This window comes from Mangifera indica, chromosome 14 (assembly GCF_011075055.1).
Source record: "Mangifera indica cultivar Alphonso chromosome 14, CATAS_Mindica_2.1, whole genome shotgun sequence".
Classification (NCBI taxonomy): domain Eukaryota; kingdom Viridiplantae; phylum Streptophyta; class Magnoliopsida; order Sapindales; family Anacardiaceae; genus Mangifera; species Mangifera indica.
The window spans coordinates 5,835,502-5,857,126 of record NC_058150.1 but is presented as its reverse complement, the minus strand read 5'-3'; the positions used below and the strand labels follow the sequence as shown (position 1 = coordinate 5,857,126).

General features: G+C 32.8%; 4 protein-coding genes and 1 non-coding gene across 5 annotated transcripts; all 5 read right to left on the bottom strand.

The window, feature by feature from the left end:
* Window positions 1-295: 295 nt before the first annotated feature.
* On the bottom strand, window positions 296-1,470 carry LOC123197032 (syntaxin-125-like). The gene has a single exon (XM_044611212.1). The coding sequence runs from the start codon at window positions 1,326-1,328 to the stop codon at window positions 420-422; it is 909 nt and encodes a 302-aa protein (XP_044467147.1). The 5' UTR covers window positions 1,329-1,470; the 3' UTR covers window positions 296-419.
* Window positions 1,471-2,923: 1,453 nt separating this feature from the next.
* LOC123196859 (QWRF motif-containing protein 3) lies at window positions 2,924-5,787 on the bottom strand. The gene is made up of 7 exons (XM_044611001.1): window positions 5,251-5,787; window positions 4,240-4,901; window positions 4,033-4,152; window positions 3,830-3,946; window positions 3,648-3,737; window positions 3,460-3,567; window positions 2,924-3,360 (listed from the first exon to the last, which is right to left on the bottom strand). Exons 1-7 carry the CDS (start codon window positions 5,783-5,785, stop codon window positions 3,253-3,255), a joined length of 1,740 nt encoding a protein of 579 aa, XP_044466936.1. The 5' UTR covers window positions 5,786-5,787; the 3' UTR covers window positions 2,924-3,252.
* A 1,842-nt stretch (window positions 5,788-7,629) lies between these two features.
* On the bottom strand, window positions 7,630-7,701 carry TRNAD-GUC. The gene has a single exon. It is a non-coding gene; the product is annotated as a tRNA-Asp (tRNA).
* Window positions 7,702-7,802: 101 nt separating this feature from the next.
* LOC123195430 (probable galacturonosyltransferase 10) lies at window positions 7,803-13,547 on the bottom strand. Its single transcript, XM_044609113.1, has 2 exons — window positions 13,194-13,547; window positions 7,803-9,498 (listed from the first exon to the last, which is right to left on the bottom strand). The coding sequence occupies exons 1-2, from the start codon at window positions 13,338-13,340 to the stop codon at window positions 8,050-8,052; spliced, it is 1,596 nt and encodes a 531-aa protein (XP_044465048.1). The 5' UTR covers window positions 13,341-13,547; the 3' UTR covers window positions 7,803-8,049.
* Window positions 13,548-16,609: 3,062 nt separating this feature from the next.
* LOC123195563 (protein TIC 20-IV, chloroplastic-like) lies at window positions 16,610-19,836 on the bottom strand. The gene is made up of 3 exons (XM_044609345.1): window positions 19,619-19,836; window positions 18,219-18,367; window positions 16,610-17,471 (listed from the first exon to the last, which is right to left on the bottom strand). The coding sequence occupies exons 1-3, from the start codon at window positions 19,723-19,725 to the stop codon at window positions 16,813-16,815; spliced, it is 915 nt and encodes a 304-aa protein (XP_044465280.1). The 5' UTR covers window positions 19,726-19,836; the 3' UTR covers window positions 16,610-16,812.
* Between the last annotated feature and the right edge of the window lie 1,789 nt (window positions 19,837-21,625).

The following is a 21,625-nucleotide window of genomic DNA, read 5'->3' as shown; positions in this document are numbered from 1 at the left end:
ATTCAAACTGAATTATTTTTTATTCGAATCATTCTTAATTTTAGTTTGACAAACTCAAACTAAATTCGAATAAGATTATTTTTATTTGAATTAAATTTTAGTTAAAGAGTGTATGAGTTTAACCCGGTTCGTATTCACCCCTGGGTAACTTAGCAATGAATTAATAAAGTGCATAAACATAAATTATAAAATATTAGAAAATTGATAAAATAGATTAATAGTTTATTGTAGAAAAACCCAAAGTGAAAATGGGAAACGGTTTTATTGTACATTCAACCTTTCTAAGCGTAGAATGAATTTCTGAAAAAAAAAAGAAAAGAAAAAATTCTCTAGGAAACAACATTGCCCAAAGAATCAATGAACAGGAAACTGTTTTAGTACTTGAAAACAAACAATGGCCAAAGGGACATTGTAATACTCTACTTCGCCGCCTGGTGAAGTAAAACCTGGAATAAAATTGGAAAAAGAAGAACAATAATGAGAGCAATTGCTAGCATTATAGCTATGCAAGTCCATTTCCTGTTGCTCTTCTGGGTCTCCCTAGCTATCTCCAGCTGGTCGGTTCCTTTCCTTACAAACGAATTCGCATGAGCCACATGGCTCTCAATGTCATTCAGTTGGTGCCCCTGTGCCTCTACCAGAGCAAACATGTCGAGAAAAACCTGGTGAAGTTCAATCAGATTCTTTTCAATCTCCTTCACAGCATCATGCCTCTCTTGAATCTCTGAAATGGTGTCCAGAATTTGCCCACGACCCTGTTCTTGAATTGCCTTTTGAAGGAAATTTTCACTTTCACCACTTGATATCAGGTTTTCAATCATTTCTTCATCTGGTTTCTCTCCAGTTATGGTAAAATACCTTCTCTCAATTGTTTCCTTGTATTCAGATGTCATTTTGGCTCTTAATTCTTGAAAATCATCCATCATATCTTTAAGCTTCTTCCCTAAACCAGCAACAACAGAAGTCCTGGTTCTATCCACGGATGAGCCTGGACCACACCCTGGAAGCTTTCTTTGAGCTGCATTGGATTTTTCAAGAGCCTCAAGATTACCCTTAATCACTTTCACCCGTTTCAAAACTTGCGCGACATCTGAATCCATTCGAGCTCGAACCTCTTTAATGGTTTTTGCATTATGGGCAGTTTTGCTTTCTTCATGAGATTCCTGTAATCTCTTATAAATCTTCTCTATGATTTTCATGTCATCTTTGACATTCTCCACATCTTCAAAGAACTTATCAAGATTCGTTGTCTCTTTCCCAGTCTCAACTCCAGCCTCCAGGTCTATAGGACCCTGTTGCCTGAATGAACTTGAAATAAGGTCGTTCATTTTCTTTTTTTCTTATCAAAAACGAAATGTTTAATTTATCAGGGGGAAACACAAGTCCCCCGGAGCAAAGGGACTTTTTGGGTGTATCTAATTATTTGTTGTTACTGTTCTTCTTCTCTTGATTTATGTAGTAAAGGTTGGATTCTTCTCCATGGAAAGTTAAGGGAGAAGCAGAGAAGGTGTTAAAAACAAAGCCTTCATCAAGAGAAGGAATGGTCTTACGTTGGGTAGGCATGGAAATAATTGAGGGTTGGACTGGTTACTGGTTAGGGGCTTACGGCCATTGTTTCATTTTGACCGGCCAATTTTACCTAGAGAGGGTCGGTAAAAGAGGAGAATTTTACCACATGGCAACTTTTCCTTCGTAAAATTACTGTTACTTTTTGAAGTGGATTTGACCTGGTCCTCCATTCTTAATCAGATAATTTTTAAAATGTTTGATTCAATAGTTAGATAAATGATTTGTAAATAAAGAAATCAAAGATCTCCATTCGTACGTTAGTTCTTGCTACCACATTTAAAATAAAAATAATATTATATATATAATTTTACGTATAAATAATAATATATTATCATATTATTCAATAAAATTATATATATAATTAATGACATATCGTTATATAATTAAGTATTATTTTATCTTTAATTTTAAATTATTAAATAATATAATGACATGTCATTAGATATACATAAAATTTTGCACGTTATTCGTATGCATAATATTACTTTATATGATTAAATAATTAAATATTAAATATTAAATAATATTCTATCATATAGTAATATATTATTATTTATACATCATTGACACTATAATATTTTAAAAAATTATAATTTATCTCAAACATATGATTATACATTACTGACATCTTTATTTATATTTATGTTAATAATTTTTATTAAAATTAATATAAATTAATGCATAAAATTATTTAATAAAATTTTAGGAGTAAAATTTTATTTAGCTTGGGCTTCTTTCGTCTTTTAGTAATTATATAAAAAAAAAAGTTCAAATAATTTGTTAAAAAAAATAACAATTGGATGGGAAATTTGCCTTTCCAAACATATGTGCGTGAATGGTCATTTCATTAAACCTTAGGTGGGAATTAGTGATTTGGCCTTTCAAGAAATATAGTTCATAGGCAAAGCAACGAGTTACAGAAAGATATCTCAAGCTTGTCAGCTTCATCTTGAAAGATATTGCAGACATCTGAAAGTAATAAGCATTTTTCGTCTATCTCTGTAGAATATCTTCAACTTGACATCTTTCCCGCTCATAGCCAGCTGTTCTTCGTAAATTTATCAAATGGTAAATCAATGATTTTAGTTGTGAATCCCGCAACTAAGGAAATTTCATTTGATATGAACCTTTGGAGAATGGGGACCTCAAAAATCATATAAACCTTATATTAAAAACTTATAATTTTTAATACAAGATTCAAGTTTTATGTCTTGCATTTGAGATTGTAATATATCACCACGTTCTACAGTTCAACATTTACATGGGTTAGCTGTGCGTTAACTCTCTACTAGTTTGGGCAAACACTACAATGCTGACATTACAATTGGGAGTCATTGGTTTTGATACCAAATGATATAAAATTTAAGAGAACCATACTTTAAAAGCTAACTATTAAGAGTGCAGAATCCAATGACATATGAACCCCATAATAAAAGTTCATACTTTCCAATGTGAAATTCAAATATTATACTTTGCATTGAAATCCTAACATCATCATCTTTCTGAAACAGTTAATTATTATCCATCGGTAATTGACAAATTCTTCAGTTGTTCTAGAGGCCTATGGGTCGCGATCGAGTCGAAATCACATCAAGTTCAATAATCATTCCTCAATTTTGTTTTATCACCTACTATATTTTTGTGTTCATCCTCCTAATATTGCTGTTAAAGCATTGCCGGAAGCTATAAAGGGATCTCTTCTTCTTCTTCTTCATTTTGCTGCTGCTGCTGGTATAGTTGTTGACATGATTTCAGTTGAATAATATGACTTTTCAAGCTCCTCTCTTCCATCTGCGCATGTATAATCAAAAGGAATAATATTTTATTTAAAGCTTCCAACTACAGCATCATATCATATAGAGTATAAGTTTTGAAGATTCTGTTGATTACCTCTAGCAGAGCTATGCTCCTGGAAAGTTCAAGGCATTCCTCCATGAGCAACTTCTCTTGTGCAACTGTGTCTGCCAATTCTGAAAGCAATGAAATGGTCTCTCCTGCCTGTAAGAGCAGCTTGAAGGTAAGCTACCCACATGCAGTATTTAAGTAATTGTTTCGTATGCTTTATATAAACAACTTACTGATGGCGAAAAATTAGCTAGTATAGCCTTGATGGAAGCTGCAAGATCTAATGCATGTTGAAGAGCAATGGAAGCAGATTTAGGGTTCACCTACAAGCTTAGTTTTGTTAGTCATAATACTCAATTATAGGGGCACAAATAATTCACAATCAGCTCATGAATCCAAGTTTCCATTGGCCTACCTTAGCTCCTTCGGTGAGAGGGATTTTGCAAACAACAGAATGCAGACACTCTTTCATCATGGAAACTGCTGATAGGTGTTGTCTTTCCATATCACCCCAGGATTCCAATGGCTTAATCTACACAAGTGATCCAATTACCACATCTCAATGAGCATCAAATACAGTCTTAGTAAAGTTGTCGTCAAATCGAGTTTGTCACTTACTTGAGACATGAGTATAAAGTCTAGCTTCATTTCAAGTTTTTCCTTCTGAAGCTGTAACTTCTTATGCAGCACTGACTGTTCCATCTTTGTAATGGCATCCCAAGCACACAACAATTTGTTCTGCAAAACCATGGCAGAGTTATATAAGACAGACTACTACATAAATTTGAAAAACATCATAAGCTGACAATTTAACAATGCAGATACCTCCACTTGATTAATCATCTTTTCATTCACAGCATCAGCTCGAGCATTCGCATAGCGCCACTGCATCAGCCGATTTTGAAGCATTCTCAGCTGATGTACAGCCTCCACATCTCCAGACCCCTTTGGCGATGAGGAAGTTTTCTTGCTCTTAAACAAGTCTAGTCCCATATTCAGCAATTTTTCCACACCTTTGGCCCTAGAAGGACTACTCGGTGGCTTCAAACTAGAGAATGATAGTGGCCTCTGCTTACTCTCTACAGACATAGGAGGAGAGCCTGATCTCCCTGGCGACAAGGCCCATTGCGATGTTGCACTTCCATACCCAGTTAACGAATTAGCCCTCTTGATAGCATTTTTTATTGTAAATTTCTTCAACCTTGGAGAACTGTCTAATGATACAGGATTCTGTATATTCGAATCTGAGTTCAATCTTCTGGACCTATTTGCTACATCCTGCAAATATTTGGAAGAAACATCTATACCGGATTTTCGAGAGTGAGAGGAACTTTTACCCATCCCTGGAGAGCTAAAATCCGTAGTTGAATATGTATCACTAGGCTCTGATTCTGACTCAAAATTGTCCATAAAAAAATCCGATCTTCGTCTATGCGATTTTCTATACAGGGCATTTTCATCAACAGACATTCTTCCGGGAACAATACCTGTTAGATAACAAGAATAAATATATTTAACTCTTGAGATGATTAATTTGCTACTCCTGTTAGGTTTGTTTACAATTCCCTAAGGCATTTGGAGAATTATTTCTATGAAAGACCGTAGGCAAATTCCACATTAGCAAAGCACAGAAGATGCTAAGCAAGTGTATGTATTAAATAGTAACTTTCAAGATAAGTGGGATGGTATCGGAGCCATCCCAGCGATGATAAGGCAAAGCTCAGGATTGTGAGACTGTGCCAGAATTTTTATTGAAAGCAAATCTTACATGACTACAAGAATATTTCCTTTTTTCATTTTTCCAGTTTAGGGATTCAAAATAATTTCTAGCAATACCTGAATTGTCAGACGAAGAATTGGATGAAGAAGATGACGAGGAAGATTTTCCTGGAAACTTGAACTTTCCGGTGTACCTCATGGACCCTCCAAGGATTGGTCTCTGATTCTCTTTCGCACTTCCTTTCTCTTTCTCTTTCTCATTCTGAAACCTGCTAAACTCACTGCAACTTCTTTGTCTACCAAGCAAGAAAACGCTAGAACAAGACGATTTCTCGTCAGCTTTTCGGTCAAGAAAGTCTCTTAATCTCTCATTTCCAAAATGCTCAGCAAGGGTGCCAATTTTTTTGTCAGATGACTGAGAAATAGTAGTAGTGGAAGAGGGCCAAAGGCCTTGATCAAGGCTCCGATGCTTTCGATCATCAGGTGGCATTGATGATTTTACCGAGCGGCGTGGGGAGAAAGCTTGGTTTGGAGATGGGATCCCCATATCAGACGATGGTGCTGACTTTGGAGAGAGGAATCTTGAACTAACTTCTCTTGATTTTGGCCTTCTCGACTTATCTGTAAGTAGTGCGTTATCAACACCTTTCATTGTCTCTTTCATAATTTTGTTTAGTTTGAAAGGGATGAGAAGAAAAACAAAGGTTTTGAAAGTGGCGGCAAAGTGGATAGACTTACACTTGGCCGGCGATTTACAGGGGATAAAATTACTTGAGTTGGAATTACTTTTGTATCCTCCGTAAAAGCTGTTTTAAAATTGATAATGCCATGGGAGGTAAGGATATGGTCGGAAAAGCGGCATTTTGAGTTGAAGACGTTGGATGGTTGGACTTGTTCTTAAGAGACGTTGGACAGTAGAAGACAAAAGTGAAACAGTTGTATTGTAAAAGGATTCTGCCGGCATTTTGATGTTACAGATTGGTGTTCCTGGTTTGTGGCTCTGTGCCACGTGGTTACTACTAAATTTTTAGAGAATCACCTATGTATCTAATTTTGAATACCAATTTTGGTAATCTGATTTGTTTAGTTGTATGATATGTTATTATATGAATAAATTATTTTAAATTAAAAAAAATAATATTCAATCATATAATAATATATAATTTATATATTTAAATTGTATATTAAAAATATATATATAACATTGTTTTTATACAAAATTAGGTATCATTCTTTAATTCAAAATTATTAAATCACAATTAGGTATTTAAAACTAAAAATATTTAGTACATATAATTTTTTTTAAAAAAAAAATTTATTATTAATCATAAAATTAAGTAAGCATTTGATCAAATGATACACATTACTTTGGGACCAAAAGCTAGAAGAATTTAGTATACATGGTTTTATTGAAATTTTTATTATCAATCGCAAAACCGAGTTAGTATACAATCACATAATACGTATCACCTGGGTACTTGAAACTAGAAGCATTGAGTATACATAATTTTATCGAAATTTTTATAAAGCCAAATGACAATTTTCCACCTAGAGTTTGATAAAATGAGGATTTTCACTCATCAAGTTTGTAACTTTCCATTTTCCACTAATTTGTTAAAGTCAATTGTTAATTTTAACAGTTAAAGGGTATTTATGTTATATTATTAAATATTATAATAGAGATATATTGCGCATAGCAATGCCAATTTTTGAAAGTTTATTAAAGGTAAATGTTTATTCTCCCAATATTATTTAAAACTTTATTATATTTCCCATCTATTTTAAAAATATAATATAATATTAATAATTTGTAATATAATATTTATATCCTTATTTATTTTATATTTTAGAGATATAACATTAATTTTGAAACCATTAAGAGGTATATTAAAATTTTTAAATTAAAAAAACCCTCGTCATTTTTTTCAAATTTAAAAAACCCCTTAAAATTTTATTAACACACTTAATATTCTTAAAATTTATAATTTATTCTCAAATATATAATTATACATCATTAACATCTCTATTTATACATATATCAAAAAAAAATTATTATTTTAAATTTAAATTAATATAATTTAGGACATAAAATTATTTAATAAAAATTTGAGAATCGAATATTATTTAATTTGAAGATTTTTTTAATCTTTTCAAATAATTTTACAGAAAAAGTTATCAAAATTTGTTAAAACAGATAAATAAATAAAAAAACAATGTTATGTATACCCATTTTTTGTACACAATTTATATACACAGTGATGTATCATCATGTAATTAGGTGATTTTAAAACATATGTCATCATATGATAAAAAAATATCTAATCATATGATAACACTTCATTTATGTATATAAATTGTATATCAAAAATAGTATACATAATTTTATTGATAAAAAATATTTCTATAGAAAGGATGAGAAATAGACTAGTTAACATTTGGCAACGGCACTATCAAGCCAGGATGCCAGAAATAGTGCCCAGCCCAGTCATAAAAAAGCGCCGTTGCCGGGGATCGAACCCGGGTCGCCCGCGTGACAGGCGGGAATACTCACCACTATACTACAACGACAAGTTGATGAAGTCTCCATATAAATTTAATTAAACAATAAAATAGGTTAATAAAGCGTTGATTCTTAACCACCCGCGAAAAGGACTTTTGGCAGGGTGAAATGAAGCAAATCTACCAAACGACTTGAAATTGCGAATGTTTACAACTCAATCTAAATTGCTGACCAAAAACTTTTTCAGTTACCGACTGATATGGCAAGCTATACTACAGCAGATAAGAACATCAATAGAGCAACCCCATGTTGCAACCAACAGCCATGCTTGATCTTTGTAAAAATCATACAAGCATTCGTCATCACAAAATGTAGTTCTTCTGATTCACCAAGTTCATTGTGGAACTTGCTCAGTATCAATGAAAGTTGCATTGTTGTAACAAAGGATGGCTATAATCGATATACTTATCCCACAAAGGCTTGTACTTCTCCATTCCAATCTTCAACCATGGCTTTGAATTTCCATTGAAGTGCAGCACAGCTCCCTTCTCAATCAATTGAGGATCAACATCTGTATAGCCCAACCCCAGTACATGCCAAGCAGGATTCAATGGTTCTGTCAAGCCGTAGAATGTCAGAAGTCCTGGTGGCAGAGTACCAAGCTTCCACAATGTCCGATCTATATTCTTTTCTTGCCAGTAATGGTAGATACCAGTTACATTCCTTTTCCTCCATTCGACTAGATCAAACACGTTCATCCCGAATGCCCACCCGCAAGCATCAGGATCAAAATGTTCCCGAATGAGAGGGTGAGAGTAATTCAAGTATTTATGGTATCTATGAAATGTTTCCATGCATGTCTCCACAGCTCCATTGACGTTACCATTCAAATCAATGGAAAACAAACCAGACAGGTCTTTCTGAACAACAACATCATCATCAAGAAAAACCACCTTCTTCAGTGCAGGAAAAACTTCTGGAATATAAAACCTCAGATGATTGAGCATAGACAGATATTTAGGGTTCCGAAACTTGATTGGAGTCCTACCATCACCACTACTCCCAGAAAAATAATAGCTCTGTGTTTCAGCATCTTGAAGCTGCTTAAGTACTGGAACATAAGAAGCATTTAACCATGTGAAGTCCTCAAACTTCTGAACCTCAATGGTTACTCCTCTAAAACTGTCGAGAGCAAACCAGGCATTCATTGCAGCATAATTTATTTCATCAGTTACAAGATGAAAGACAACCATATCTGGATTCTTTGAGTTGAAAGCAGTTGAATTGACCACAACTGAAGTTGCCAGAATGTTGTCAGAAAAAACACAGAAATGATAGAGACTGTTATCTAAAAGTTTCACTTGCGTTTTTTTATTCTCAAAATTCCTCTGCAAATCTATATTTCCAAACCATTCAGTTGTTAACCTAACACCAAGACAGTACAGACTTTTTGGGACTTCTTCAGCAGCAATTTGTCCATATTTTGAACTCTTCTCATTCAAAGCACTCGTGTGTTCTTCTTGAGCTTGAATTTTGGCTTTCAATCTCATGATCATAGTTGCACAGTCATAATGAAGTTGCTGAGCTTGATAGAGTAGAAGTGCCATATCACGGACAGCAGTTTCTGATTCTCCAGTTGTCAAAGGAGTTCGTCTTGTCGCTGCATTAGAAAGAAGGGACTGTGAATTGCGAATCTGGGCACTTAATTCCCAAGCAAATTGAAGATTGTTGCTTTCTTTGGCAATCACAACAATTGCTTTGGCAAGAGAAATCTGGTCAGTAAGTTGCCTGGTAACTGAGTTAGCATTCAACATTTCATCAGTGATGTTCAGACCTTCCATTATCCTCTCATGCCTGCTAGATCTCTGAAAAGATCAAACATTTTTTAAATTTTAGCAATGGAGTTAATAAAACTTAGAGAGCAGTTCCCATTGTCAGTATAATATATATCAGAATTCAACATGTTTCTTAAGATTCCTTTGAATGATGCTAACATTACCAAACAGCACAATCCCAATAATTCACTATCCAGACCACATAATTGAAATCAGACATATTTTGATAGACTGTTTAATTGAAATTATGATATACTTGACAGACTGTATAATTGAAGTTATGAATTTTTTCTTACCCAAAAAAAAAATTATGAATTATTTTGCTACTGACTGTAAGACTCTCGGTAGCACAAAAGATTTCTTTTATTTATATATATATTTTTCCACTTTTCCTGGAAAAGCAAAGCAATAAACACTATTGGCCTCCAATTTGAAAAACATCTTCCATCAAAAAGACAAATTACATCAAAAAGATTAAAATGGCATCAAGCTCAAGAGCTCCAATGAAAGTGGCAAACAAGTGAGTTTACAACATCTCATATGCAACATTTCCACACGGACGAAGAAGAAAAAAAAAAAACAGTAGGCACATTTGCAAATCCCCCTTTATATTATCTATGTGAGCCTTACCACTATCTTGCTACCATCACATTAACATAAAAAAAATTTCAGATAAAGTAAATATTTTTCAGGCACAAGATGCACAGCCATTTTGTTTTCATAAATGAAGATCCAACATTGAACATAGAAAATTAACACACTAAATTGTAAGAGAGGGCAAGTATATATTATTGTGCTACCAACTTATGGTTCGCATCTTCACTCTCAAGATTTTTTTACTGCAAGTAGCCCAACATTAAGGGCCTCCAAAATGTTTGCAAAAATCAAAAGGATAGTATAAATCAAGTTAAAAAAATGCTTCACAATATGTACATGATGTAAATCTAGACTTATAAAAATTCAGGTAGAGCTGACAATTCGTGTTATCGAATCACGTTTGCATCGTGTCAGTTTGCATTTCGGGTCAATGACTCTCAATCCTAACCTAACCAGAATTAAAATTGTATCAATATCTATCAACCCTACCCAACCTGAACTATATTTGGGTTTATCTGACGCAATCCGAATTAACCCAAAATTGTTCACTATTTTCACTTTCCCTAGTGTTTTTAGTGTTTCAGTTTTTCTCTCAAATTACCTTAATCAACTATTAACAAAACACCTAACATAGCATTTTGCTTTGTTTACAAATAGTCCCAAAAATTACATACCAATACCCTTTACAACAAGTCAATAATCTTAGTAACTAAATCTCATTCTCACAATTAAAAAATAAAATAAAAATTTAAATAAAAATAAAAAATAATCGAAATATAATTACATAAAGATACAACTATATGCAATATGTAAGGATTTTAGATAATACATATATTTGACCTTTAACAATTCTTCAATTTGCCTCTAACAAATTTTACTATAGTATCATTTTTCTAAACATTCAAATTAGTTTGGGTTAGTTTCATATTAACCCTAACACTACCAGATTTAGTTTCGATCATGTTAAACTGGCCTAAATTAAATTTCATACCAAAAAACCAACCCTAATCTGACCTTTTTTGTGCCATGTCGTGTCAGGTTAATGAGTTGTGTTGAAAATTGTCAACTCTAAATTTAAGGTACACTAAGTATATAAAATGAAATTATAATAGTAGTTAAGGAAAATAAAATAGAATGTCTGAAGTCAGCTGCCTAATTTATAAATTCAGGTGTTCAACTCGCATGTCAACTCTCATGTCCAGTTTCACCTGCTTTGAAATTTTTTCTATTGACCACACGAGTTTATGTTAGTATAAAATAGAAAGTATTTGAAACTAGACAAAAACACTTGCTTCCACAAAGCATACAAAGATCGATAAGATTTAAGAACTTTTATGCAACTCACAGCAACATGCAATATGAATCCTAAATTCCTTGTAGGTGACCCACATAACCTAACAGCAAAACCTTCACTTTTCTAGCCTCATGGCCAAATGATGCTCTCAATTGTCTTCTCAACAAATCAGCTGGGAAAGTAACAAGAACAAAACCAATTCACATTACTAAATGAGAACTTCGTTCTTTCACTCTGTAAGCTTTACATTAAATTCTTTTAATCAGAAACATAGTGTTCTACATAAATTTAACCCCAAACTAACCATGGTTTAGCACAATGTGCCAATTGTTTTTTATTTCAAATTTCCTTGAAACAATAAAAAGAAAAAAAGAATGGAATAGAATAGAAATAAATTCTGCATTAGGAGGAAAAATTCAGCCAAAAAAATAGTGGAATCTCCACACCCTTTACTAAAGCCCCACAATTCACTCTTCAAATATTTTAATACGTATAGGACCCAAAACTTTTTTCCTTGAAACCCCCTCTAACCAATTAATTTAATTCCAAACTTTAAACTTGGCTTCATGCTTACTTATTTTGTGAGGAATAGTCCATGTTTGGTCCAATGACTATTCAATTACTAAATTCGCTAAAAGCATCACTAAAATCATTTCATTTTAATCAAGCACTCAATAGATTCCAAGATAATTCCTGCAAACAGATATACCTGATATCACCACAATACTGAAACACTTTTACCTTTCCTTTTTCTACCACCCTTAAAAAATAAACCTGACCTCACTCCTATTACTAAGATTTCAAGAGATTTCTTGTTGGATACATCAAAAAATGGCACATGTAACTGCTGCTTCATGCACTCTTCAAGCTTCCTAAAAATTATGCTATTCCATCTAAAACATGATCATACCATAATCATATGCAGTTCCAATCTCCAATACTTGTAGACTTTTGTTGCTTTCCAACTCTATCACCCACAGTACCTTATATCATCCCCAGTTACACTAAGCTTCATTCACCCACTATAATATTAATGTGTCCCATCCTAGATGTCTAAACTTTTTCATCAACTGATATGGGGTCCCAACTATAACTTTCAAACTTTTAGTTCAGTATTAATCATGGCGTACTCATCAGTTCTCCTGTGTAAACGTATTACAGCGATCTACTAATTCCTACCCTCTTGATATAACTTACTATAAGTAGATAGTATACACGCTTTCCTAAAATTATGGATCACCTAAATAAAAAAGAACTTGTAACAATGGGGGATCTGTATGAACTCTTCAATATGTCTCCCCAATTTTGTCTCAGCTTAAGCCTCACTGCGAATCAAAAAACTTAGTACTGCGTATGGCAACCATCAGAAAATTTGAAAGGCAATCACTTATTCTAGCAACGATTAATAAGTAATCAATTACTGTTCAAAAAAAATCTTTAACAAGAAAAGAAAAAACAAACATCCTTAGATACTATAAAATTCATAACTAAATGTACACCCTACTGAAATCTGATTAGGACGAAAATGAATAAACTCATACTAGTTCTAGTCTATATATAAGCTATTCAAGATGTAAGCGTGGCTTAGATCCAATATAACAAATAATCAGCTACACCAATCACAAAGAAAATGCCACATCACATTAGCATAATAGTGATTTAATCCCTGAAATTGAATATATTTCCTAACCGGAATGATAACAGTAAGTACTAACACAGTTAAGCATAAAGCTATCCCAATACTTAAAATTATTAATCTTCCCATTTCCCTACACTTTCTCAGGAAGAATCTCAAATAGAAAATTAAATATAAGTGAAAAGAGAAGATCTTAACCTTCGGAAAAGTGGGTCTGGGTTCAATCTTATTCTCTTTGCTCAAAATAACAATGAAGATCAAAAGGATAATCAGACAAAAAATCCACACCACATTTGGTATCCTCCTCTTCACTGGCCTTCTGAAATCCGGTGCTCTTCTCCTCATCTCAACTGCCAAACCTCAATTCAAACTGTTTATCTTTCCCGGGAAAATTAAAACAAATTCCACGGAAAGTTGAAGAAATATTGAAACAGTTTAGTGGATTAAGCGGGGATCCGTACGGGAGAAGTTTTAGAAGTTGTAAAATTGAATTTGCTTGATGTGTCAGTGACTCGGTAGCAAGCACGGTGAAGAAGAGTTCTTGTTTTGTTTCTATTTATGTCACTTTCGTTTGACAGATGGATGCGAATAAAGGAATTTTAAGATTTATTTTATTATTTTAAATGGTCATGATCAGTGAGGTTGACTTAGACAAGTCAAGGAATGGCTATGATCTTGCCATGTCATTAGGTAGATGACATTTGGAGATCGAAGATCCAAAATAGTCATAAAATGCATTTGTTTCCATTTTAATCACAATTTTGATTACACAATTAAAAATATTAGCATAAAGGTACAGTGAATTTGCAAACTCTTGTTCTCAAATTTTTTAAAACCTAAATATCTATTCATAATTTAAAAAATTAATATTTATTCTTCAAAATTAAGTTAAAGTTAAGAATAAAATCATTATTTAACAATAACATTTAAAGTTTATGTCATTTTAACTCCTCAATTTGAAAAACTAACAAAGTTTTCAAAAAAAATTTGAAAAATGATATTTTCCCCTTACCTAGGATTTCCAATTTTGTCAACGAATTTCGATCAACGATGATCGATCTTTCTCCCTCTCGGTGTCATCTCTCTCTCTGATGTTCAATATCAGACTGATAACATATAGATTTGACGAAATCCAGACAAAGAGTTAAAACTCTTCGTCTGGATCTTCATAAGAGTGGATGTCTGGATTCCATCGAATTCAAATGTTGTCAATCTGTTATTGAACACAGAGGAAAAGGCAACATCGAGAGGGAGAGAGATAGGCCATTGTTGGCCAAAAATTCACCAACAAAATTGGAAACCCGAGATAAGGGGAAAAATATCACTTTTTAAAATTTAATTTTAGGAGAAATTATTAGTTTTTCAAATTAAGTGAGTAAAATAATATAAACGTTACATATTATTGTTAAATAATGATTTTATTTTTAACCTTAACTTAATTTTGAAAAATAGGTATTAGATTTTTAAATCATGAGTAGGTATTTAAGTTTTTAAAAAATTAAATGGTAGGAGTTTGAGATTTTACTATACCTTGGGTGGGAATTAGTCTTTTGGCCTAACAGAAAAGGGACAGAAAAATCATTGCCGCTGCACCATTAATCATCACAAATTTGCTTGTGCCGACAACTCAGAGACCACAATCGGACGTGAAATCGGATCTTCAATTTTTCCCATGAAAAAAAAAAAAAATGAAAGAAAGAAAGGGATTTTTTTAGGCCAAACGACTATGTCCCACTGAGGTATGCTTCAATCTCAAGTTTTCATCTTTTAATTATGAAAATATCAAATACCCAACTATGAACAGTTAAAATTAACGGTGGTAAGGGTAAAATCGTTATTTTCTCTATAATATTAAAAATAAACTAAAATAGAGTCTACTTTTGTCCCCCTAAATTTTAAAAAATAAAATTTTCTCTTAGTCTAAGTATTAAAAAATGATAGTTTCACCCTAATATTTTATTTTGAAATCTCTGACGACATCTTCGGCTCTATTGCCAACGACCTCTCCCTCTCGAAGCATCATCTCCTTCCGGTGATCTCTTTTCTCTCATTTGGATGCCCGATCGGCATCAGAGAAGCCTTGGAAGGCGAAGTTCTTTGTCTTCCCAGTCATCGTCGTCTAGGAAGATAATCGATCTCGTTTTCGTCTTTTGGGAAGACGATTTCTCTTCCCAGACGATATCTCTCTACGCCGGATGGGTTGGGGTGAAGTTGAGGGGGGTCATCGATGGAAGAAAAACCGTTGGGAGGGGGAGACGACCGGCGATGGCGTCGGAGAAAGTGAAAAGGTTTGGAAACTAAACCCTAGGGGGGGAAATACGATCTTTTCAAATTTAGCTTAAGGAAAAAATGTTAGTTTTTAAACTTTTAGGGGAGAAAATGAAATTAAATTTTCAGGGGTTAGAGTTTTGTTAAATTTAACCGGCTATGGGTTGGTGTTTAGTATTTTCATAGTTAAAGGATGTAAACTTGAGATTGCAATATACCTTGGGTGCGATATAGTCGTTTGGCCATTTTTTAATCCAATCGAAAACAAGAAAAAGGGCGGAAACAAAAATAGGCGTAGCTAAAATCCTTTCAAAAGAGGATGAGTTACAGAAATTATCCTCACCCTCTCCCCCTTTTACTTAATAAAATATTTTAATATATTCTAAACTTTTATATATTAAATTATTTTTAAAAATTTTAAATTATTATAAATATATTCGACATCTAATAAATATTTTATTATTTTTTAATAAAATATAAAATATAAAAAAAAAAATTCATGATAAGATAATAAAAGAGAAAAAAAATTTTATAAGAAAGAGACGAGAGATTTTCCATCATCACAATGTCAAGGATAACAAAAAGGTTTCTCCCCCAAATATAGAAATTAAGGTATTCAATTCCTACTCAAATTGTTGTCATCTCTAGACAAATTATAGAGGGACAGTACGTAATGGCTAAAATTTTACAAAATTTTTCAATGTGATTTTTCAAGCTTTCCCCTCCCCTACATACTGAATTACCCTTGAAATATTCTCTAGATTCTTACATATTATTAAATTATATTTAAAATTTTTAAATTATTATAAATATATCATAACTTTTAATAAATATTCATTTATTAATCCAATAAGGATGGAGAGGGGAAAGTATTAAAAAAAATTTCCCCATAAAATGAGATGAAAAAAATTTTCTTATAAAAAAAGAAGAAAGATTTTTTATCATTATTGTATCAAAGATGAAGATTTTTTATCATCTATGTATCAAGGATAGAAAAAAATTTCTTCTACAAAAATAAAAATTAAAGTATTCAACCCCTATCCAATCTATTATCATCTCCAGACAAACTGCATGGGCACAACACTATATATTGCCTCAAATTTTACAAAATTTTTCAATATGATTTAACGATGTTGGATCTAATTAGATTTGATGCCTAGGCTACTGCTATTATCCTAGCCACATGGAAAGGAAGGTTGGAAAGAAGACAACAGTAATACTGGTTTTCTCCAAAAGTGATAAGACATCTTGCTTTTAGCTAAGGTATTAGCTTCCTATTGGGCGTCTAGGAACTTATCCCATCACAAGATAGAAGAAGACAGATAATAATATTACAACCAAAAGGATTGCTTCAGAAATACATTCTGCAATATATTTAAGTTCTTAGAAACAAAATATTGTACAGTCAAAAACACTTTCCAAAATGATTACTTTTACATCCGTCACTCAGAGACTCAACCATAATCTTTATTCCCGTTTTGAAATAGGCAACTGGACTACACAATACGAGTAGCCCTTCTCCAGAATCCCCGATCAATACATAAATTTCCTAGAAGGGCCTGTGGAAACCTCCTATATGGAACAGAGTATGAATAAATGCAGCATCGCTAATTAAGGGTAATTGGACATACGAGCCCGCAACAGCGCACCTGATGCACTGCAGCAAGACTGTAATGAATGCAAAGCCAACGCCTGCCCAGAAGTGCATCCCAAACCTACCATTGTAGTGTATTAGCGGCATAAAATTGCAGGTGTACCAGACTATCTGCAGGGCAGTTTCCAACAGCATGCCCATCATCAAGTGAAATCTGAAGAAGTGTGGTAAATCCTTATTCTTCACAATTCCAATATATGCAATATAGCAATATACCAAGATGAACCAGCTTGGCAACCTAGTAATGGCTCCAGGGACGAAATAAATCAAGTTTTCAAAAAGCTCATAGTGTTCTGAGAAGGGGTGGAGATAAAACCCAACATCAGATATCTGCAAAGCTATTATGTAGGGTATACATGCTAAAGTCCTCCACCACCATTCGGGTTTCTCAGTCATAACAGGTAAGCGAAAACCAAATACATCCCTCGCTGCTGCTCTAGGGGGTGCTGGAGATATACGACGCCTTGGTAAATTGAGGTTTGTGTGTGACACCATGCCTTGGTCCCTGCCTGAAAAGGGGATATGTCTTGAAGAAATTTGTGAGATCCGCATTCCTGTTAATTGATAAGTATAACAAAAAAAAATTAGGAGTCATAAAAACTTTCAATTATCCACCACATTCATTTCCATCACAGACAAAAAGGGCATGTCAACACTTGATAATGTGATGATCAATTATTTAACTTTTTCAAAGTGGAATGGTTAAACAGTTGCAGACAACAATAAAAACCTCCATTTTTCAGTATGTAGGAAGAATCAAAAATAAAACCTGAAGTACTACCAAAACACTACAATACAAAACAGTTTGCAAAGTTTAAATTTCTTTTCTATATATAGATTGCTTCATTAGTCTATTCCAGTTGGTGTTCTACACACAAGATGTACCCTACAAACAACAACAATTTCTACCTATATCCTTGAGCATTACGTACTTGATGCAAAAGAAAATCAAGGAAAAAAGCACTTCAATGCACACAGATAAAAGTGTACATCCCGATAATTACATTTACATCTACATATAATGTCAACACAAATAATATAAATATGTGAAATACACATATTTTGTGGTTCTTGGCAGCAAAAGAGCAAGACAGAGCAGAGGAAGCAGCTTCGTATTCAAGGCAACATCACTTCCATCCAAGAACCATTCAACTCATTCACAGCCAAGTAGCACAATGAATATATTAGTTAATCAAAAAATTTTAGGATGTATTCCTATACTCTGATCCAAAAGGTTCCATGAATTTTAATCATTATTTTTTCAAGGTGCAAAAAAAAAAAAAAGATAACAGTGAGTATACCCGTAGGCAATGAGTGATCTTTTTGAGATCCCTGTGAACTGCTAGTTAACACAATGGGATAACCAGACACATTTGAATTGCATGCTACAAGTCGGGGTTTACAAGACCTTAAGGTCAGGGAAACTCTTTCTCCAATCACATTCTTATGCCTGCATCAAAACCAAGGATGCAAATGAAGAATGAATCTTTTTTCTTCAAAATATCTACTCTGAAAAGATATATAATTAGTAACAAGCTATATAAAAAAAAAAAACACAAACATTAACACATGAATGAAACTTTAGTTACAATATCCTAATGAAAAGCCAACAAGCCAATTAGACTTGAGAAGCAAACTAGATCCCAAAATCATTGTCAAATGCAAAACACCATAAGTATGTTTGTAATTTCACAACATTTTAAGACCAATTCTCCAAAAGTGGTCAAAGAAATATGCACCACCTACATGCAAAACTGTGCAATTTTTTATTTCTCATTAAAGCTAATTCTAGACATAATTTCACAAAATCGAAAAATGGGGTCTTGATGCAGAAGCACCAATTTGATTTTTGATCATTTTGGTTCTTATTCCTTGGGTTGAAACAAAGGGCACTAATTACTGCACCTAAAACAAAGATATTAAGCACACTATTTACTTGGCTTTTACCTTTTATTTGTGGTTGCTTATGATATTTGATTCATCATCCAGAAACAGAGCTTAAAATTTAGAGTTCCAGAATACAGCTTCAATTACAATCTTATTGACAAATACATGAAAAAAGACTTTCTCAATTATTTTCAGATTTCACACTAATATTTTATCAATTGTTAAACGACATCGTCACATGGCTGTAGTGAAACGCTGCATTTGATCAATATTTCTTTTTCATTTCACTGCATTTGATCAATATTTCTTTTTCATTCCAAACGGCGTCATTCTTTGGTAACTTTGATTCAGTTTGCAACATATTTTAGATTATATACCAAAATTGTTTTCTAAAACTTCCAAAAAATGGCAAATTTGTTCAGATATTTTGTATAAAGAATTTCAAAACTAGAAAATTACGTCTAGATTGTACCTAAAACCCGAAAAAGCAAGCAATAATGAAATCATTTAAAACACCGAAGGCATGGAAAAAAACACCCGACACACAGCCCGTGGAATAAAAGGAAAAGGCCAAAATCAAAATTATAAATAATAATAATAATAATAATAAAAAACAAGAAAAAAACGAAAGAAAGCAACAGCTCCGAGTTGCCGAAACCCTAACCATTCCGAATGTGTATACACATAAAAGAAACATAACCTTGAAATCAACGAACAATCGAACAGAAACTATTTTCTTCACTCTGATACCCAAAACCTAGTCTAATACCAAAAATGAAATAAATGCTTAGCAATAGAAGCGCTACACGCTTACCGAGAAGCGACGTGTGCCGCGGGGATCACAGGAGCGAGAACGGGAGAAGGCTTGAGAGCGTTGGGGCAGCCCTGGGCGGAGACGCTGGCCGCAACAGCATTCGCCATACGTGCGTTTGGTTTGCTCTGAACAACAAAAGATACAGATTGCTTTGCACGCAAGAAACCTGACCTTTTTTTAATATATTAAATGTAGGTTGGGGGCGGTTTAGATAAAATTCAATCCTCCTGGACTCTTATGATAGTTTTTACTCCAAATGCCTGCTTCTCGATTCTTCGAGGCCACTGGCCACCGACTCATTGGATGGTGCTGCCTAGGCCTTAGGGCTCAGTGAAATAATCGGGGCCCTGAACTTTGTGACCCAACAAGGAGATTCATTATTTAGGCTGTTTTTATAATTGTTATTTTGCCCTGGCCGGAGTATGAGTAACCAAAGATAAAAAATGAGTTTAAGTCTTTCAAAAGCATGAAATTTTATTTATTTAGTATAATTAGTTTCATTCCGAAGAGATAATTAAGTTTGAACCATCACTTATAGTGTAAAACTATCGAGTGAAGCAAAATACTACAAAAATATTGATCTGTATAATAACTTTTTAAATTATATTTCATCTTTATTCGAAATATATTAAAAGATTATTCTATCTCTTTTAAATTTGAATATAAAAGATAAGAGATTATAATCCTATCTTTTCATTTTATAAATTAAAAAAATCGTAAAAGACAAAGAAAGAATAAAATGAAAAGATAAATAAATTGAAAAGACACGAAAACTCTCCACAGAGATATTTACACAACTATATTCCCTTCAAGACATTTCATTCTGTAAATACTATCAACAATCTATCGAAACATTTCTGTAAAAATAAATAACATAACTATGAATGTAATTGTAGAATATTTTGACTCGTACTTTTCAAAGACACAATAAATTATCAATAATCTATCGAAAATTTTTTTTATGTAAATTTCAGAGACACAATAAACTATCAATAATCTATCGAAATATTTTATTCTGTAAACACTATCAACGTGCTTCGATAGATTATTTTTTATATCTGTCTCTGAAAAATAAGCGGGTGAACTATCATTACATGTATTCTCTATGTAATTAGTATTTCTCACAAATTTATCTATTTTTCAAAACAATAAAACTATGACATTTATTTTTAGTAAATATTTTTCCATATATAGCTATTGCCACATGATATGGTTTTATTATTATTTTTAATGAATAACCAAAATTTTCTTTTGGCATGTCTTAATTAGGACACCAACTAAAAGTAATAAAATAGTTTAGTAACAAATGAAATTAACCATTTAAAATAGGCCAAATGACTAATTCCCACCTTTTCTCAAATCTTCAATAACCCACTAAAAATTTTAAAAGACCCCAATATTCTCAAAAATACTATTTACCCTAAAATATACAATTATACAATAAAAACAACCTTATTATAGAAAGAGAGAAATAATAAATAAGGGTAAAAAGAAAAAGAAATAAGAAATTTGGAAACAACCTTAAGCAACTGACATCCTTCACCCTTTTCTCCTTTCTTTCAGACTCATCTTCAATAAAAAAGGCGGACTTTGTCTAGATAAATCAACGAAAATGCTCGTTTTCATCTATTTCAAACGAATCGACAAAGACGAACATCTTTGTTGATTCGTCTAAACGAGTCGAGAGAGATGACTTTCAAGTTTTTAGAGAGGGAGAGACATCACTAGAAGTGATAAAGAACGTCAGATAAGTCGATCATTTGTCGAAAAATTTTCCTAAAAAATTGAAACCCTTTGGAGGAAAATGTAACTTTTCAAAGTTTAATGTTAAAAAAAAAAATGTTAGTTTTTAATGTTCTAATTAGTAAATACGAGAACGAGAAAAAAAATGTATGGTTATAATATGATAAATAATGAAAAATATGTTTACAAAAAAAGAACATAAAATTCAGATATAGAAAAAATACGAACTATATATATATATAAGTTTAATATAACACATAATTT

Excerpts from the sequence above, each read along its gene's own strand:
- LOC123196859 (XM_044611001.1), bottom strand. The coding sequence starts at position 5,785 with ATGAAAGGTGTTGATAACGCACTACTTACAGATAAGTCGAGAAGGCCA. Across the intron at positions 4,902-5,250 it reads TTCTTCGTCTGACAATTCAG|GTATTGTTCCCGGAAGAATG; the intron begins GTATTGCTAGAA and ends GTTATCTAACAG. Across the intron at positions 3,361-3,459 it reads GGAGCATAGCTCTGCTAGAG|ATGGAAGAGAGGAGCTTGAA; the intron begins GTAATCAACAGA and ends ATACATGCGCAG.
- LOC123195430 (XM_044609113.1), bottom strand. The coding sequence starts at position 13,340 with ATGAGGAGAAGAGCACCGGATTTCAGAAGGCCAGTGAAGAGGAGGATA. Across the intron at positions 9,499-13,193 it reads CCAGACCCACTTTTCCGAAG|AGATCTAGCAGGCATGAGAG; the intron begins GTTAAGATCTTC and ends TGATCTTTTCAG.
- LOC123197032 (XM_044611212.1), bottom strand. The coding sequence starts at position 1,328 with ATGAACGACCTTATTTCAAGTTCATTCAGGCAACAGGGTCCTATAGAC.
- LOC123195563 (XM_044609345.1), bottom strand. The coding sequence starts at position 19,725 with ATGGCGAATGCTGTTGCGGCCAGCGTCTCCGCCCAGGGCTGCCCCAAC. Across the intron at positions 18,368-19,618 it reads GCGGCACACGTCGCTTCTCG|GCATAAGAATGTGATTGGAG; the intron begins GTAAGCGTGTAG and ends GTTTTGATGCAG. Across the intron at positions 17,472-18,218 it reads AGATCACTCATTGCCTACGG|GAATGCGGATCTCACAAATT; the intron begins GTATACTCACTG and ends ATCAATTAACAG.